Genomic DNA, 17,182 nt, shown 5'->3' on the forward strand with positions numbered 1-17,182 from the left:
ATATGGGGCTCTGACTATTCTAAATTTGTTATTAAAAAACCGGAGAAACTAGCTTGAAAAAGTGATTGGGAAAAGAGAAAATGCCGAATGACCGATGGGCATTCTTCCTTGTGTACTTGAGAAGCGCACTGCGTATGAAAATGTTGTGTCTGAATGTAGAAATCCGGAAGCAGGGGATGGTTTTAACGTATCATTTGTTACTGGAGAAGAGATTGTGTTTCATTAAGAATGTTCATCCTAATACAGGTTCCTGATTTTTTGGCTTTGTGCTGCATGTGTCATCGAATTCATTCACTTTGATTTCGGCTCCAGTAGTTCTCTGTCACATATTTCATCGTGTTCCTTCGCTTTGATACAATTTCGATGGTTTTGTGATGTAGTTTCTTACTTTATAATAAAGTTCGGGGTATTGGAATCGGCTGCTTCGAGTGATGTGTTAATTGATTACCTTTCAGAATACGTATTCTTAACTTAGAAGTGCTAATCATCGCTGTGATGTTGAAGGTTAATCGAGTAAGTAATCTGTTTGCATCTTCTGTGTGGTAATCTAATGCTAGCAGAAATTGGGATAGCTTTTCGTTTTGCGTTAAAAGTACGAGGATTATTCTGAATCACTGTAGTTAGCCTGAAAAAATGGAAAGGAATTATTAAGAGGATCTTTTTTAATATTGATTTTTCATGTTTTGTCTTTCTACTGAATAAGAAGCTTAAAAACCAAAGTGTTTTTAGCAAAAAGTACCTGGGTGTGCGGATCTACCTAAATATAAATCGAAGAAATGGGATTAATGTTAAATTGAACTTGTTCTTTCATATCTCTATAGCAATGATGACAATATTAACTATGAAACGAAGGATGATACTTAGTCATCCAGAGTTGCGTGTAGCACAGAGATACATTTGATGACTGCTGGAAAATTTCGAGTCGAATACTGGAAGGGAGACGTTTTTAATGGATATGTTAAGCTTAAGTAAAATAAAATTAATATTTTTTCTATTTATTCGTTTGTGTTAATGAATTATAAGTTTTTTTGCACTCGTATACTTAAATTTCAGTATAAAACATTTCCTAAAATTGTTTGCCGTATACACAGAAATATATGGTATAATATCTGCTTGTTTGCCTTCCACCGTTTTGCTCCATATTTGCCACATTCTTTTAGTGTTGTTATGCATTTTGAACATGACACCACCCAAAAATTGTGCATGTAAAGTAATACATAAAAATGATAAATTTTATTTGACGACACCTTTGAATTGTTGTGCAACGTGTTATATTACCTACAGGAGCTGCGTTTCTTTGATGATAATATTTTATGAGATATGGTTGCATACTATCATAAGTCTCACTTTTCTCCTCTAGATGATGCAATGCAATATTTAATAATAAATCACAGTAAACCGGCTGCTTTGCCTAGTTCATAAAATAGAGAATCCTGTTTTTGTAAAAGTTTGTCCGGATCTCCATCTTCCACTATTCTTCCATCATCCATTACTAGAATCCTAAAACAAAACGCAGAATCATTAGATGAAGGTAAATATCTGTCAATTGTTTTTAAAATATTTTCATAGCGAAACGGATAATTAAGTGGGTTTTGTCTAAGCTGCTTCCATTTAAATCCTCTGCTTCCATTTAAATCATTGATGGGTATTATTTCCAATCGTAATTAATTTTGAATGTGTTCACTTTGACAAACAGAGGATGATGCTTCGATTTATTTAAAAGTCTAAGTGGCTGAGAGGTAAAATCTGTCTGTATTCGCCCTAGGTTCACACGCTATGAGTAAGATGGCTGTTTTGAAGTTTTCGTGGCTTTCGTGTGTAACTTGAATACGAGCCACTTTTCCTAAAATGTTCTCCATAAAGGCTCCTATTACGGGATGGCCCTTTTGAGCTTTGCCGGATTAAAACAGCCAAATTTAACCATTCCTTCGTATCTATTTCATAAAGTTTGAATTTTCTTTTATTTCACTGCCATTAAAATATGGAGTGTAAGGTAGTGCAAATCATTCTTTTTTAAATATTAAGCGTAATATTGAACCAACTGCACGGCTGTACGACTTATTTGGAGTTTACAAGAAAATGAAAAATATCTTTGCGATCATTGTTGTAATTGATTATATAATTAAATAAATTGAAAAAAAAAAAGGTTTTATTATAATGTCCAATTTTAAACGTAGTACGACTAAAAGTGCTTGTCTAAGTCGTATTCAATTCGTGTTCATAAATTTTATTACTTTGATCCAAGAGAGTAGACTGTATGGAATTTTATTGTAATAAATGTCATCAGCGACAATACAAGGTATTATTACCACACACTATTTTTATTTTTTCACAGATCCTAAACGATTCACACTTATTTTATTTCAGGGGTATGGCTTACGCAACTTTACCCTATACAGTAACACATATTTTTGGCTATTGGTAAAAAAATGGCATGAATCGAAATCCCTTTTTGTTAGATACTGAAGTATATTATAGCGTTTGCAGTAAATGCTTTGCATAGGACTTGCCTTTGAGATTTAAAGTATCGCACTAGTAGATAGAGAAACAAATATTTACATAATTTTTATACGTTTACATTTAAAACAATTTATTTATAAACTCTTCTTTGAGGCGTTAAACTGTAATATGAAGTTTTTATATTTCAAGATTTTCCCCTCTTCCTCATGGGGGTAATAATGAAGAAAACATCATGATTAATTATCCAGTGATTCGGTGTGAAGTAATTCTGAAATTAGAAATCATGTCATGAAAGGCTGGTTTTATATCCTTCTATATAGCCGTTAAGTCTATCGGAAATACAATATGCGGAATTATAAGCTATCTCAGATATCACTGTGTTAATAACAGCACAGAAATTTTAAACAGCAATGCTGAGCAAAAAAAATGTTACAGGTTATTTAAAGTATAACGATTTTATTTTTCATATTTCGGCTAATCTTTGGAATATGGTAACAGGTAGTTTGGCGACATTTTGGTAAGGCGATAAAGGTTACTAGCTAGGACTTGAGCAGTGTACATGGATAAAGTCAAGAGTGTGCGCAATGCCATTTTTGTGCAATTCTGGGATGTTTTTTTAAGTGAAAATAGAGCGACGTGTACATGGATGATACCGTGTATGTGCAATTCTTAAAAATGCGGCAAGCAGTGGGCGATTCTGCACTTTCTCCCAATTTCGCACCTAATCTTCGTCATGATTAAGCACTTTTGTTCCATAAAAGTTCTAGCATAAACGTAATTCAATTAGCAGATTGATGGAAAAAAAATGTTCTGTAAAAAAAAAAAAAAAACTTCGTGACAACAAAATGGCGTCCAAACAAAAACTAGCAGGTTGCTGTAGCAGGGTTGGTCGCCAAAAAATTGCCAAGTTACCATTATCCGAAGATTAACCCATATTTCATCCTTATTACGATGCAACTTATATTGTTATTTATAAAGGGTTATTAGAAATGATGAAGCTTATTTTAAATCTTTATATTGGATTTTATATTATGTCAATTTTCTTATGTTTTATACCGAAATAATTATAAAATCGGTAAGTTTTCACCGAAGGAATGGGAGTGGTAACTTTGATTGATTTGCGTAGTTGATTTGTTGGTTGATTTGCGGAGAAACTATATTCGGTTGTAAGTGCTCGTAACCAATCAGTTCACATGAAGATGGTGATGCAGACACAAAGGCCATATTTTGTTGCAGTAAATAGAGTTTAATATCTATTACAGTTGTTCAGCTTAGCTTGCGATAAACTTAGGGAGGGGGGGGGCAAGCCATCTACTGCAGAAGGCAAGTTTAAAGAAATAGAGAGTGTTTACAAAGTGGATTCCCTAGGGCGGCCGTGTACATCCGACAAGATCATGAAATGTTTAAAACAACCATGCTTAAGTAATCCACAAGCTTCGAGCTGCACGCCGAAGTTTGAAGTTCGGACTTCTTAAAGACCAGTATTCAAACCGTTTTTCGTGCATGTAAAATTCAGATTGCTCAAAAGCTAAGATCAGAGATCGGCCTAAGCGTACTGAATTTATGAATGAAATGCTAAATGCAGTTGAAGGTGATAAATGATTTTTAAAGCAATGAAGCTATTTTCTAGTGAATGGTACAGTTATACCTGCTGAATTTGAGGAATACATACACAGGTAGAAGCTAGGCCAGCACGTCGATAGTACCATAGGTATTTGAGGTATTGTTGTAATTAATTAACTGTTAGGCTTCCGTTGCAATTTGGAATTCCGAGAAAGAAGACCTTGAGAGCGGTCCGAGGATCTCCCAACCAATTCGCCATGCTTCCGTGCCATACAAACACTATACGCTTACAAACAAGCATGTCTCCTTCCGGATTCCAACTCGGGCAACTATTCCGTACGTCACTCTTTGTCATTAACCACTATCCTATCTGGGCGGCATTTGGGGAATACAGCAGCCGAATTTGAAATCAGGCACATATTTGGCATTCACTGAAACTGAATGTTTGATGTGATTTAATGTATATTCGCATTATCGGCTTGGTATGTTTTACCTTAGACAGAAGAAATATTTCGAAAGGGAAAATAACAGAACTGATATCTTTCAACAAAATGGCACAACTCCACATTACAGTCACGGCATGCGCCCTTTCTTGAATAGTTCCAGTCAGGATCGGGCTGGTAGGGTCAATTCTAGTTTTTGGCTTTCTGCGGTCCTGATTAAATTCCATCAGATACTTTCATTTGGTGATGTGCAAAAGCCATTTTCTGTTCTGATGAAATTCTTGACCTAATACAAATCCCAAAGAGAATCCGCTCTTAAGTTCATAAGGGGGCTGGTCGGAATGAATTTAATTTTAAACGTACTAGTCTCTGAGCAAATCACGCGTTACTTTTCTCTTGTATCTAAGTATTGAAATAATAACTAAGAATAGTTATTAAAATCTACATCTATTGTAATATACCACATTTCTCACCTGTCATAATCCAGAACAGTATGCAATCTATGTGCTATTGTGATGACAGTACTATTCCGGAATTCTTTGCGTATAGTGGCCTGGATGAGTTTATCTGTTTCGAGGTCTACCGAAGCTGTTGCTTCGTCCAGAACAAGAATCTTCGTTTTCTTCAGCAAGGCTCGGGCCAAGCATATTTGCTGCCTCTGACCAACACTGGAAATGAACAAATAAAAAACAACCTTCGTTTCCGTTCAGCATTTCAAGAGACATTAATTACACAATTTATAATCAAAGGCATCGATAATTTGAATGTACGAATTTTTTTAATTGTATTTAAAAAAAGAAAACTAAATAAAAATAAAAAGTAAATTATCTTGCAATTAATAATAGTAAAATAAATAATGTTGCAACTACATTAATTTCTTTGACTTGTCTAATATGATATTATTTTCTACTCGCATATGGATAGATCTCTACATTTTTACTTACACATATATACACATTATTACCTATTTTTATGCCCTAGTTTAAATTTAGTGCGGAGTTTTCGAAAGTAGGTGGCTTGTTTTGCTTGAAAGCAAACTGATACGTTGCAGGAATGGCATAACCATCTAGAACAGTGTTTCCCAACCTTTTTTGTGCTATTGCCCCACCTAATCCTCTCTAAATTTCCTTTGCTCTCCTGAGCAAATACATAATTTTTAATATACAAAAATTGAAATGTTCACGAAAGAAACTTGAATGATAAGTTTTAGGAAGAAATTTCTAAAGATTTAAATCTCTACAGCGAAAATTCTTTATACAATATTTAAAATGCACATCAATTTAAAAACATTTTACGTATATATCACTGAAATTATTCTTTACTTTTGGGAATAAAAAATGAAATTTTGAAAAATTTCAACATCTTGAAGAAAAATTGGGAATAACTCTGGAAGAGTCTTATTTTCGAATTGCCTCCCTTAACAATCTAATTGCCCCCTCCCGTGGGACGTGGCCCCCCACGTTGGGAAACACTGATCTAGAACATGGTCTCCATTCTTTACTCCTCACAGGTAAAAATCAAATGTACAGGAATGATTCATAATTACTTCCGGTATTTCGAAAATTTACATAATGGCTATAATTAATTCAGCAAGAAAGATGCATATTAGTACAAACAGAATCTGTCCCAAATTTTGTATGTACCACCTTACAGATAATCGATATGAGCATTCCTGGACTTTTTGTTAAAAAAAGTCTTTTGTTTGGAGCAAATTTTTGTCTCAGATGATTGTTCTGGTCGGTTGTTTGGTGCATCGTGCAGGTCGCCATTTTCTTGAACTAGTTGTACCATGCACGAGTTGTCCTGTGTGTAGGTACCTCTGTTTTATATTTCGTACGAAATTCTAACTGTACCATTGTGTAACGACTCATATTGAGCAAATTCTAAGGCTGCAATAATCTTTGTTTTCACCAATGAATAAAATGCTGCCTTTTATTGCCATCTTGCTTTATAACTGCTACTTACCGACTAGTTATGCAATAAAACTTAAAACCAATTTACGCATTCGCCTCTGCATGCTGTTATGGTGTAAGTAGTAGCACATTCAACTAACAGCTGGGAGATCCGTGGTTCGAATCCCAGAGAAACGCATAAATAATTCTACCTATTTTCTAGTGCAGAATATTCAAATGTCTCTACAGTAACGTCCGAACTGAAATTTGATGGATGATAATTCATCACCACTTGAATTTGGTCCACTGAATACCGGACATATCACTAGTCACCTATTAAACTGAATTCCGAGAAAGAATCTGTACAAATCCAATATCTGTACAAACTTACTAGAAGTGTAAACTTGGAGAGATTCTTTATCTGCTGCTATTTTGTTGCAAATATTCTATTATAAACTTATGAAACCCTGAAGATAATTTTAAAAGCCTTCTATTTTGATGAGAATGTAATTTATGCACTCTATGACATAAAAAGCGAAGCACCAAGAAAGAGCTATCCGAGTGGGATAAAATTGCATATGCCTATACTATACTTTTGAATGTCCATATGATTATTAATTTAGAAGTCAAACAACAAAAATCAACGTTATATTTTCAAATTTTCACAAGACTAGTTTCGTTTTACCGAACCATCGAAACTAGTCCTGTGAAAATTTGAAAATATAACGCTGATTTTTGTTCTTTGACTTCTAAATTAATATTTGTCCGGCGTGTTATTGTATCTTAATCCATATGATTATTTTTGGCGACTAGTGGCGGACTAGCTGGAGCTAAAGCGTATTGCAACCGAGCATTTGGATGGTGTATAAAATAAGAGAACATACCAATGCTAAGGCATAACTTCCAAATGAATGTGGTTCCGTTTACTCACGTGGACTGTACCAGTTCCTCGCACCCGGCTTCGAACAGTTTGAGCAGATGTTACCGTTTGAAAGAAGATGTAGACTAAAGGAAGGAGAGTGGTCAAATCGCAGGATCGCTAGACATTTGGGTGGAGCGATTTTACCTTTCTATGATGTTTCTGTGATGCAGGTATGGATGAACTAAAGCCATACGGAAGTGCCAAGAAGGTAATCGTCGACTGATAGCCACGATAGAGTGATTGTCCGATCAGCGCTCACAGTCCCTGATACATCCTTATGAACGATTCGAAGTGTAACCAGGACACAAGTGACTGCAGTGACCATTGACGGGCAACTCAGAGAACAGGGATTAATGTCAGGAAGGCCATTGCACCGACTGCCATTCACCATTGCACACCGCCAGGCACGTTTGCTGTGGTACCCGGCACACTGAATCTGTGATCTCACGGACTGGAGTAAAACTGTTTTTAGCGATGAGTTTCGCTTCTAATTGACCTTCGATGAGCAGCGAAGACTTGTCTGAAGATATCCAGGCGAGCGGTGAGATACTCACCTAACTGTTGTCTGCCACACATTCCAACAACCGGGAGTTAAGCTAAGGGGTTCCTTGGGGTGTTCTGCGGTTCCTTCATACGTGGCCTTCAGCAGGACAGTTCCAGCAGGACAGATTTACTCCTGTTTCGTGTCAAGACATTTACTTGCTTTGTTAAGTCATCTAGACAAGCAGTCTGTTGATTCACTGGCTCTTGGACTTGAACAGCTGTGATTGGGTGGCGGTCTCTACAATTGGTGTGATTGCTCTGATTGGGTGGCGGCTCGGGCTGCCTCGAATTTCATGCAAGAACGCTTTTTAAGTCCTTGACATCTGCCCTTCGCAAAGCTTTCTTTCTGTTTTTCAGTATCCCGGATGCCAATGATGAAGTACTGCAGGGACAGGATGTCCCTTCTTTCTGTCAGACACTTCGAAAAGGCGAGATGAGACAGCCTGGGAACACCCGTGACAAGTTCATGGAGTGTTTCCGTGGACTTCTGTTGACTAGAATTAATTGAAGCCTGCTGTAATCTTTTAAACACTTCTCCCTAAAACAGAGCTCCGATGTGGCGGAAAGGACTTAAGCGGCGAGATGACGAGCCTTAGCTTGCAATCCCATCCATTCGCCTCCGCTACTATAGAAAATTGTGTCGTATACTCTTGCTAGGAGGTTTACCATCGTATGTGGATAGCTTTAGAGAGGAGCGAGCAGGAACGGGGGACAATTTAATACCATCAGAATTGCTCCCTGTCTTTGCTACTAATTTTTTTAAGGTATCAACTTCTTTGCCTACCGCAGAATCTCTGTCACCAATTTATTTTTGGACCGCAAAAACCCTTTCTTCGATTTGTTGTTCTGCGGTATACACTCTTTCCTGAATTTCTTCAACTCTTTCTTCAACCGTGTCTATTCTGCCTTCCTTAGCTTCAGATTTGTTTTCTATTATGCAGGTAATTTCTTTCTTCATTTCCGCTTGACCTGTTTCAATCTTTCTTGAATAGCGTTCACATGTTCTTCAAATGATCTTTGCCAGCTTTCATCTCTATTTGACGGAGATGGCTGCGCTTTCTATCTTTTCTTGGAATGGAGCAAAGGCAGTCACCAGCTGTCTTAATTTCTACTCCATTACTATTACAGACATTCAACCCCACTCCTGACGACATAAAAGTGTTGCGTGCGTACGGATTCAAATTAGATTGAATGTACATAGGTCCGATGATAGGTTGATAAAATTTACTTCTGTCAAAAGAAATACTTCAGAGATCTGGAAGTTTCCATAGAAGTAGTCGTACAACTCTTCACAATATCACAGATTACAGTCAGTAGTTATAATTCAAACTAATATGAACGTTAAACGCAACACGATGGAAAGTGCATCTAAAGAGCTATGCTAAATCGGAGATAGTACACGGGACTCACGCTTACCTTATAGCTGACAACAACAACTGAGAGCATGATACTTTGACATTTTGGTTGTTTATTCTAGGATGCAGCGGGAGATGCACTACTCCTGCTCTTTCCAGATTCCTGAATGAATCCCCCTTAGAGTCCTGACATATGTAAAAGTCCAAAAATGAAGCTTCTCCAGTTGAGGTAACCTCGTAAAAGTAATAGAGAAGTGAAAAGCTGACCTCTCATTGGTCAGTTTAGGTAGACTGTAACAAGTGAGCGGCGAATATGGGCGGAGAAGTTTATCCTCATCAAGTTTTACGTAACTTAAGATATTGGCGAAATTAGCCGAGTTGTAGCTAATCGCTCTGTTGAAGAATTTTTCATTGATGCGATTAATAAATTCTTGAATTTGTTCTAAGTTTAAATCCGAGTGCAAACTACGATTTCTGACGAAGTAGGGAGCTCCGGTGATTATTCTTAAGAACTTGTTTTGAAGGACTTGAAGTTATTTGTAGTCCTTGTCTTTTGCATTAGCTCAGGCAGGGGAACCGTATGTGAGAATCAGTCGAATGACCGTAATATATTCTTTTTGAGGTGTAGCGATAGTTGTTCACATTTTAACAGTAGGAACAGTCTGAACATAATTTTGTAGGCCTTTCCACATACTTCGGCCACGTGATCGTTCCATGAGAAATTACTATTGAAGATAACTCCGAGGTAGCTTGCTTTTGACCCTTGGGATTGGGGAGCCAAAAAGGGTGACTTGAGTTTTAATTTGGTCGAGTCTACGATACTTCCTGATGAGAAGAATTTTAGATTTTGAGAGTTGAATGCTGGTTTTCCAAAAGCCACATCATTTTTCTGTGGCTGGAATTTTCTCTTGCAGCCTGGCCGGAGCATGGTCCTGTCAACGTGATTTAGGAACTGCCGTGTCACCAGCGTAGCTGGCTAGGAGAATATTAACGTCGTTTGAAAAGCTGGGGAAATCGTTAACGTAAATTATGTAAAATAAAGGCCCAAGGATGCTAGCTTGCGGAATACCAGCAAGGATATTCTTTACAGTAGAAATCGCCTTTTCATGTTTGACAGTAAAAGTGCGCGAGAAAACAGTTTATGAGCAAAACCAGTTCACGAGACAGGTCGAGCGTGATAAGTTTGTAGAGCAGACGTGGATGCCAGACGCGGTCAAAAGATTTTGCCACGTCTAGCATCAGGATTGCAACACTCATTTTATTCTGGATCGCCGAGCCTATGAATTCACTGTAGTACTTGTCATTCACTTGTCGAAGTAGAGAGTTTTTTCTTGAATTCGTGCTGATCATCCGCTAAACATTGAAGGTTGTTGATCAATCTATTATATATGAGCCTTTCGAAAATTTTGCTGATAAATGGCAGCAGCAGGCTAATGGGCCTGTGGTTTGCGGAATTTTCATGCTCTTTTCCTAGATTAGGAATGAGAAAGATGTTAGCATGTTTCCACGCCTGTGGAAAGTACTGATTGTAGAAACAGGCGTTAAAAATACACGTGAGTTAGCATAGAGTTTTAAACGGCATGTTCTTGAGCATCTGACCGCTGACTGCATCGCTACCTGGAGCTTTTTGGAGTTTGAGAGACCTGATGATTTTATTTACTTCATGAGGAGTGACCAGATTTGTAACATTCATAGCACTAGGCGCGTTAATCCATCTATATACGTAATCAGTTACTTGCAGGTCAAATTCATGGTTAACAGGAAAGGAGTTTGGAATGAATTGTTCGGCCAGGTGATTTACGAAGAGTTCGGATTTCTCCTCGTCTGTCTAGGCGAATCCGCTCTCATTTCTGATGGGTTTGTTGCAGGAGCCAGTCCGCTTGAATATTTTTACATAGTTCCAAATGGAGCTGCTATCCAGATTAAGATTTTCGATTTTGCTATTCCAGATGTTTGTTTTATGTGCCTTGATCAGCTGCTTAATGCGTCGGTTTAAGATGTTGATGGCAGATTTAGTAGCCGGACCCCAAGTACGATTAAAGTCTTTACGCAATCTGTTGCGAACACAGATGATTTCTCTGATGTGCTTGGGGAGCTGATGTTCATATTTGTTGCGATTCACAGTTTTGGTAGCCTGTGCACGAGCGATATGTAGATGTTTAGTAAAGATATTTACTGCATAATCAATGTCACTTCGAGATTTTAAATTATCAAAATTTAAATTAGAAGTAAACAGGGCATTGTAATATAAATCCCAGTCGGTGATTTGAAGTGGGGGGCGTGTCCTTAGTTATGCTAACGCTGAGATAAGTTACCAGAAGCACGTGATCCGAAAGTTCATTACAAGTTTTTTCTCAAAATTTCGTTAGTTTTGACATCACATCGTGTTCAATTTAATAGTTATTTATCAGAGATAATTACTCATATGTTAAAAATCATGCTATAGCAGATGTAAATTTTCAGGTGGTGCTTGCAAAACATGGAAGATTATAAAAATACCAAGAGTTGTCAGTAAAACGGGATTATGACGTGCCTGTTTGAATTAAACATTTAGAATGTGGAATAATATTTAATTTTTCGTGCATTCAACGTTTCTTGACCCATTGTATCATAGATACAGTGAGAATATTGCGTGCAAAGGCATTATTATCGGTCAGACAGACGATTACGTGTTAATTACATTACCCAGCAATGTTTAAACTGAAATCATCCGTGTTAGCAAACAACTAACCATCTTCACATCGGTCACTCACCATCGTTTCACATCGACTCATAATAGACATTACTTGGAACTAAGAGGACTCTCAGCATGATTGTCCAGTCTATGGGAATGCAAAGGTTGGCTCAATCGGCTAGGTATCAAATCGAACCAAGGATCGTGGATTGAAACCCATCAGTAATAGTTGTGATTGAAACCCTAGCAAACTTATGATGCATCTATCGAAAATATTTTTTTTACAAATAATTTCTTAAGTCAATACATAATGCTAGTGAACAAAAAGGTGAAGTATCTACCTTCCGACAAAAGACATGAAAACTTAAGTAGCTCATCTGACTTGATAAGGAGAAACAATCTCTGCGGTTTTCCCCCTCCTGGAAATTAAATAAATGACACTTATTTTGCTCCGGTTTCTATTGAGAACTTAATGGAGGGTTATAGAAGGCAGTGCCTAAAATTAGTATTTACATTCTAGAACGAAACATTTTATGATCATCTGAAATTGGTTACGTCTGTTTCATGATAACCTATATTTTACTAATTCAGAAGTCAAACAACAAAAATCAGCGTTACATTTACAAAATTTTCACAGGACTAGTTTCGATGGTTTTACCGAACCACCATCTTCAGCTGCAAAACCGCAAATGAACAAGATAGGAAATAATGATTAGATAAGATAAGAAAGCCTGGACAAGAATAAGCAAGTGGCGCCATCTGTTGGTGAAACCAGAACTAAAACATAATTTCTTTAAAGGCCGAAGGCAAATTTGGATTGGAATTAGGATCGTTAACTAGAACAGAAAGATTTTTATGAATGTGAAATGCCTCTAGAAAATCCAGTTCTCCAATGGAAGATGTTTTTTGAATAATTTTGGCTGCAGAAAAACTGAAAGTGTGGTTTTCGGACCAACAATGTTGAGCAACAGAAGACTTCTGTGTTTCCTTCTTTCTAACATATGCCTCATGTTCCTTGACGCGAAATTTTAAGGCTCTCTTAGTTTGGCCAATGTAAATTAAACCACACTGGCAAGGAATCCTATAAATACCCCAGGAATTCATATCCGGAATGGGGTCCTTGAGTATGGAACTCGGAATTTTATTGATGGGAGAATTAACAATCCGAAAGTTAAATTTCTGCAAAATATGTGCAACTTTATAGCTAATTGATGGAAAGAAGGGAATGACAACAGAATTTTTATAATCTCCTAAAACAAGAGTGTGCCTTTTAGTGTGTTGAGATGAGAATTTTTTAACTGCTTGATTAATAATGTTGGGTGGAAAGCCCCTGTCAATAGCTATTGCTTTTAAATACTTTAGTTCTTCATCAAGGGCTAGTTTGGAGGAGCAAACTTGAAGAGCACGGAAAACATAGGAATAAAATGAAGCTAACTTTTGTTTAGTCGGATGACATGATTTAAAGTGTGGTGGAAGGCAAACCGATGAAGGTTTACGGTAAACCGTAGTACTGAAGTTGGATGTGTTACGTGTGACCAGAATGTCGAGAAACGGAAGAGAATTGCAAGTCTCAAGTTCAAAAGTGAACTGAATAGCAGGATCAATAGAATTCATTGTTGAAAGAATTTTATTTAAATCATCTTTATTACCTTCAAACAGAGTAAAAGTATCGTCTACGTAGCGGAACCAAATTACGTTTTCGCGTCAAGGAACATGAGGCATATGTTAGAAAAAAGGAAACACAGAAGTCTTCTGTTGCTCAACATTGTTGGTCCGAAAACCACACTTTCATATTTTCTGCTGCCAAAATTATTCAAAAAACATCTTCCATTGGAGAACTGGATTTTCTAGAGGCATTTCACATTCATAAAAATCTTTCTGTTCTAGTTAACGATCCTAATTCCAATCCAAATTTGCCTTCGGCCTTTAAAGAAATTATGTTTTAGTTCTGGTTTCACCAACAGATGGCGCCACTTGCTTATTCTTGTCCAGGCTTTCTTATCTTATCTAATCATTATTTCCTATCTTGTTCATTTGCGGTTTTGCAGCTGAAGATGGTGGTTCGGTAAAACCATCGAAACTAGTCCTGTGAAAATTTTGTAAATGTAACGCTGATTTTTGTTATTTGACTTCTGAATTAGTATTTATTCGGCGTGTTATTGTGTCTTAACCTATATTTTATTCTAATTCTTTGACAAGAATCGATTGAAGTTATTTTTAAAATTCAGAAATCAGCCAGAAATGTCTCTTACTTTTTAGGGTAAAAAATGATATAAAAACGTACCTCAAATTTTCACCTCTCTCAGACACTTGATACCCAAGTCCATTATGCAGTGCCTTCACAAAATTTTTCAGATGCGCATGTTCAAGTGCAGTCCACAAATCCTTATCTGTATGCTGCTGCAATGGATCCAGGTTCATTCTTAAGCTGCCACTGAACACAACAGGTTCCTGAAAGATCATTTACTTAAAAAAACCATTATAAAGAAAATTAGCACATAATATCTTTGCGCATGTAGGAAAGAAATTACAGCAACATATTCGGTAGCTATCGGTGCAAAACGTACACATTTTCGAAACATTATATACGGAAAATAGGTGGTAAACCTTAGATATATACATCTGAGGTTCATCTAAGGTTAACAGCCTGTTACAAGGTGCAGGGAAACTAGCAGTTGTAACTGCTAGAGTTTCACTGCACCTTGTAACAGGCTCTTCTAGAGTTTCACTGCATCTTGTAACAGGCTTTGCTAGAGTTTCACTGCATCTTGTAACAGGCTCTGCTAGAGTTTCACTGTACCTTGTAATTGTTTTGTCTGCTGAGTTATATGTTTCTGTTAACTGGTGGTATTATTAAAGTGTGAAAAATTTCTAATTTCTGTAATTTAAATTAAGTAATATCAAGTGTTAACTTAACCTGCATTCATTAATTGGGTATATAAAAATGTTCTTTTAAAATTAATTTTAACTGAGAGGACAAACATAAAACATTTTTAATATTCTGACAACAGATTCGAGTACTTAATATCTTTAATTAGCGACGTTTAAAGCTGAATTTTGTGAGCTAACAGATATTACAGATGAGCAAAACTGTTCATTTATGCGATCGGATCAGAACCGATTGCTTACTGAAATGAATCGGTTCTTTTTATGATTCTCCGCTCACTAGCAATAACGTTGATGAAAAAATCTGGAAAGAGGGGTGAATCAAGAACGGTTATATGGAAAATAGAGCGAACAGCAGAAAGAATCAAAAGGGAAATCAACCGAACGAAAAGTGGTATCGGAAGAAATGGAGCAATCAAACGTTAACTGCCTGAACTGATTTCTTTCACCTACAGTTTTGAGATCTTTTTGCGCAGAAGTAACAAAATTCTGAAATAAATGTTTTCGAAAAGTTGGGAAATGGTAAAAAAAAATTAAATTCATTTTTATCATGGAAAGATAAACATTCTTTTCTCCCTAATATAAGATCGAACTTTCCTGGCACGCTTCCAACAAGAGCTCTGCTCTCGAAAATCAGACTCCAAATCGCTAACCTGGCGCGTTTCCAACAAGAGCTGCCCGTGAATTCAAAAAGAGCTTTGTTTTCTGGAATCGGAGTAACTTCGCTCGTTAAAGTAGTAAATCGGTTCTTTGAAGCAGTTCCCAAGCGGATCGTCGAACTCTAATAAACACAGCCTAGAATCATCATCGTTTCTCATCGGCTCGTGGTACACATTAATTGGACATAGAGAACTATTTCATTTAACGTTCTTCAGGATAATTGTTCAGTTTGTAGAAAAATATACAAAGGTTGCTCAATGGGGAAGGTACATTAAGGGGACTCATACACCTTAAACCTCTCATGATCTTCGAATATGTGACTGTTGCAAGAATTGGGATATTTTATTTATTTTAAAAGCAATTACTTCGAAATTTTTACAGCTGACTACATAATATAGCTGCTTTAGAAACTAGTAGCCAGAAAGTTTGTGTTGCCACAAATATTTTTGTAATTTAATAATCTTTGTGACATAATATTTCGCCGTGTTTCCACCTTGCGCGCATGATATTTTAAAAATGGCTAATGGTCCATACTTGAAATTGGATGGAATTCTTTACATGGGCACTATTTTATAACTGAACCAACAATCTGATGAATATTTTAATATTGAAAAATTTAATGGACGAAAACATTACAAATTTTTTTAATAAAATACATTTTATAAACTCAACTCAAAATAAAATAAAAATTTAACATGAAATTTTTAGAATTTTAGGTTCACACTAGTTTCCAAATGTTATAAAAGCTATATATTAAATATGGAATTAAATTATGAAACAGAATGTTTTAAACTGTGCGCGCAAGTTGGAAACATGACGAAAAATGTTGTCACAAAGCGGATTAAATTATAAAAATATTTGTGGCTACACAAACTTTCTGATTACTATTTTAGAAAGCAGCTATATCATGTAGTCAACTGTGAAAAGTTGGTAGTAATTGCTTTTAAAATAAATAAGTTATCCCAATTCTTGCAACAGTCACCTATTCGAACATCTTATGGGTTTTAAGGTGTATGAGTCCCCTTTTAAATGTAAAACGTTTCTTTTGTGTTGAAACCTGATAGGCTAATATACATTTTTGTTTATCGTTAAAGCACAAGTATATAAAAGGAAAATTTTAAAAATATGATAAATTCCTTTATTAAAAGCTATTTCAAACTTGTGACAAAGTAATTGGAATCGATAATTAATACAACTTAATAGTGATTTGTAAGCTTTTTGTAGACAGAGTAGCGAATATTATGCGAGGCAAATTAATAGCGTATAAATACTGAGACAAAAATTTGTTATTCTAAAATGTGCCAATTTAGTATACAAATAAATTGTTCTTTAAAGGTGAATATTAATTAATTTAAATGTTCATTGGCTCTAAACTGATATTAATCGTGTTTTATCAAATTCGAAACTAATGCATTTGTATTTCAATGGTAAATACCTCATAATTCAAGGCATAGTATGATGTTCTTTTCTTAAACAGTTATTGTGATATTCTTCTCTAAGTTAGTGTCTATGCTTTGATTTCAAGACAGCAATCGTCAAGAAAAAGTTATTCGCGTAATTTAAGAAAAACTGCAAATTGCATTTCATTTCGTTTACTGCTTTAAATGTTCTAAATTTCAGTTTCTATTTGTTACCTAGAATGTAGCACTGTTTGGCCTTCTGAAAAATTAAAATTCTGTAATTTCATAGCTTTTGGCTTGATTTAAGCTAAGTCTTGTAATGAATGTGGCTCTCATGAGACTTAGATGCAAGACATTGCTCAAGGTTCGTGTAATGAATGTTAA

General features: G+C 36.1%; 1 protein-coding gene across 3 annotated transcripts in view; it reads right to left on the reverse strand.

The window, feature by feature from the left end:
* Positions 1-1,211: 1,211 nt before the first annotated feature.
* The window catches only part of LOC118189084 (multidrug resistance-associated protein 1-like), a 160,443-nt gene continuing 144,472 nt past the window's right edge, over positions 1,212-17,182 (reverse strand). For 2 of the 3 annotated variants that reach the window (XM_035359632.2, XM_035359630.2), the window contains exons 29-31: positions 14,137-14,303; positions 4,940-5,134; positions 1,212-1,500 (exon numbers count right to left, since the gene is read on the reverse strand). In XM_035359632.2, coding sequence (XP_035215523.2) covers positions 1,389-1,500; positions 4,940-5,134; positions 14,137-14,303 — 474 coding nt within the window. In that variant the 3' untranslated portion in view covers positions 1,212-1,388. Of the gene's footprint in view, positions 1,501-4,935; positions 5,135-14,136; positions 14,304-17,182 lie in introns of those variants that run through there. The other variant, XM_085816621.1, reaches the window with a different exon arrangement.

Source organism: Stegodyphus dumicola, chromosome 5 (assembly GCF_044657685.1).
Source record: "Stegodyphus dumicola isolate Sdum_Otavi_A_Nest chromosome 5, ASM4465768v1".
Classification (NCBI taxonomy): domain Eukaryota; kingdom Metazoa; phylum Arthropoda; class Arachnida; order Araneae; family Eresidae; genus Stegodyphus; species Stegodyphus dumicola.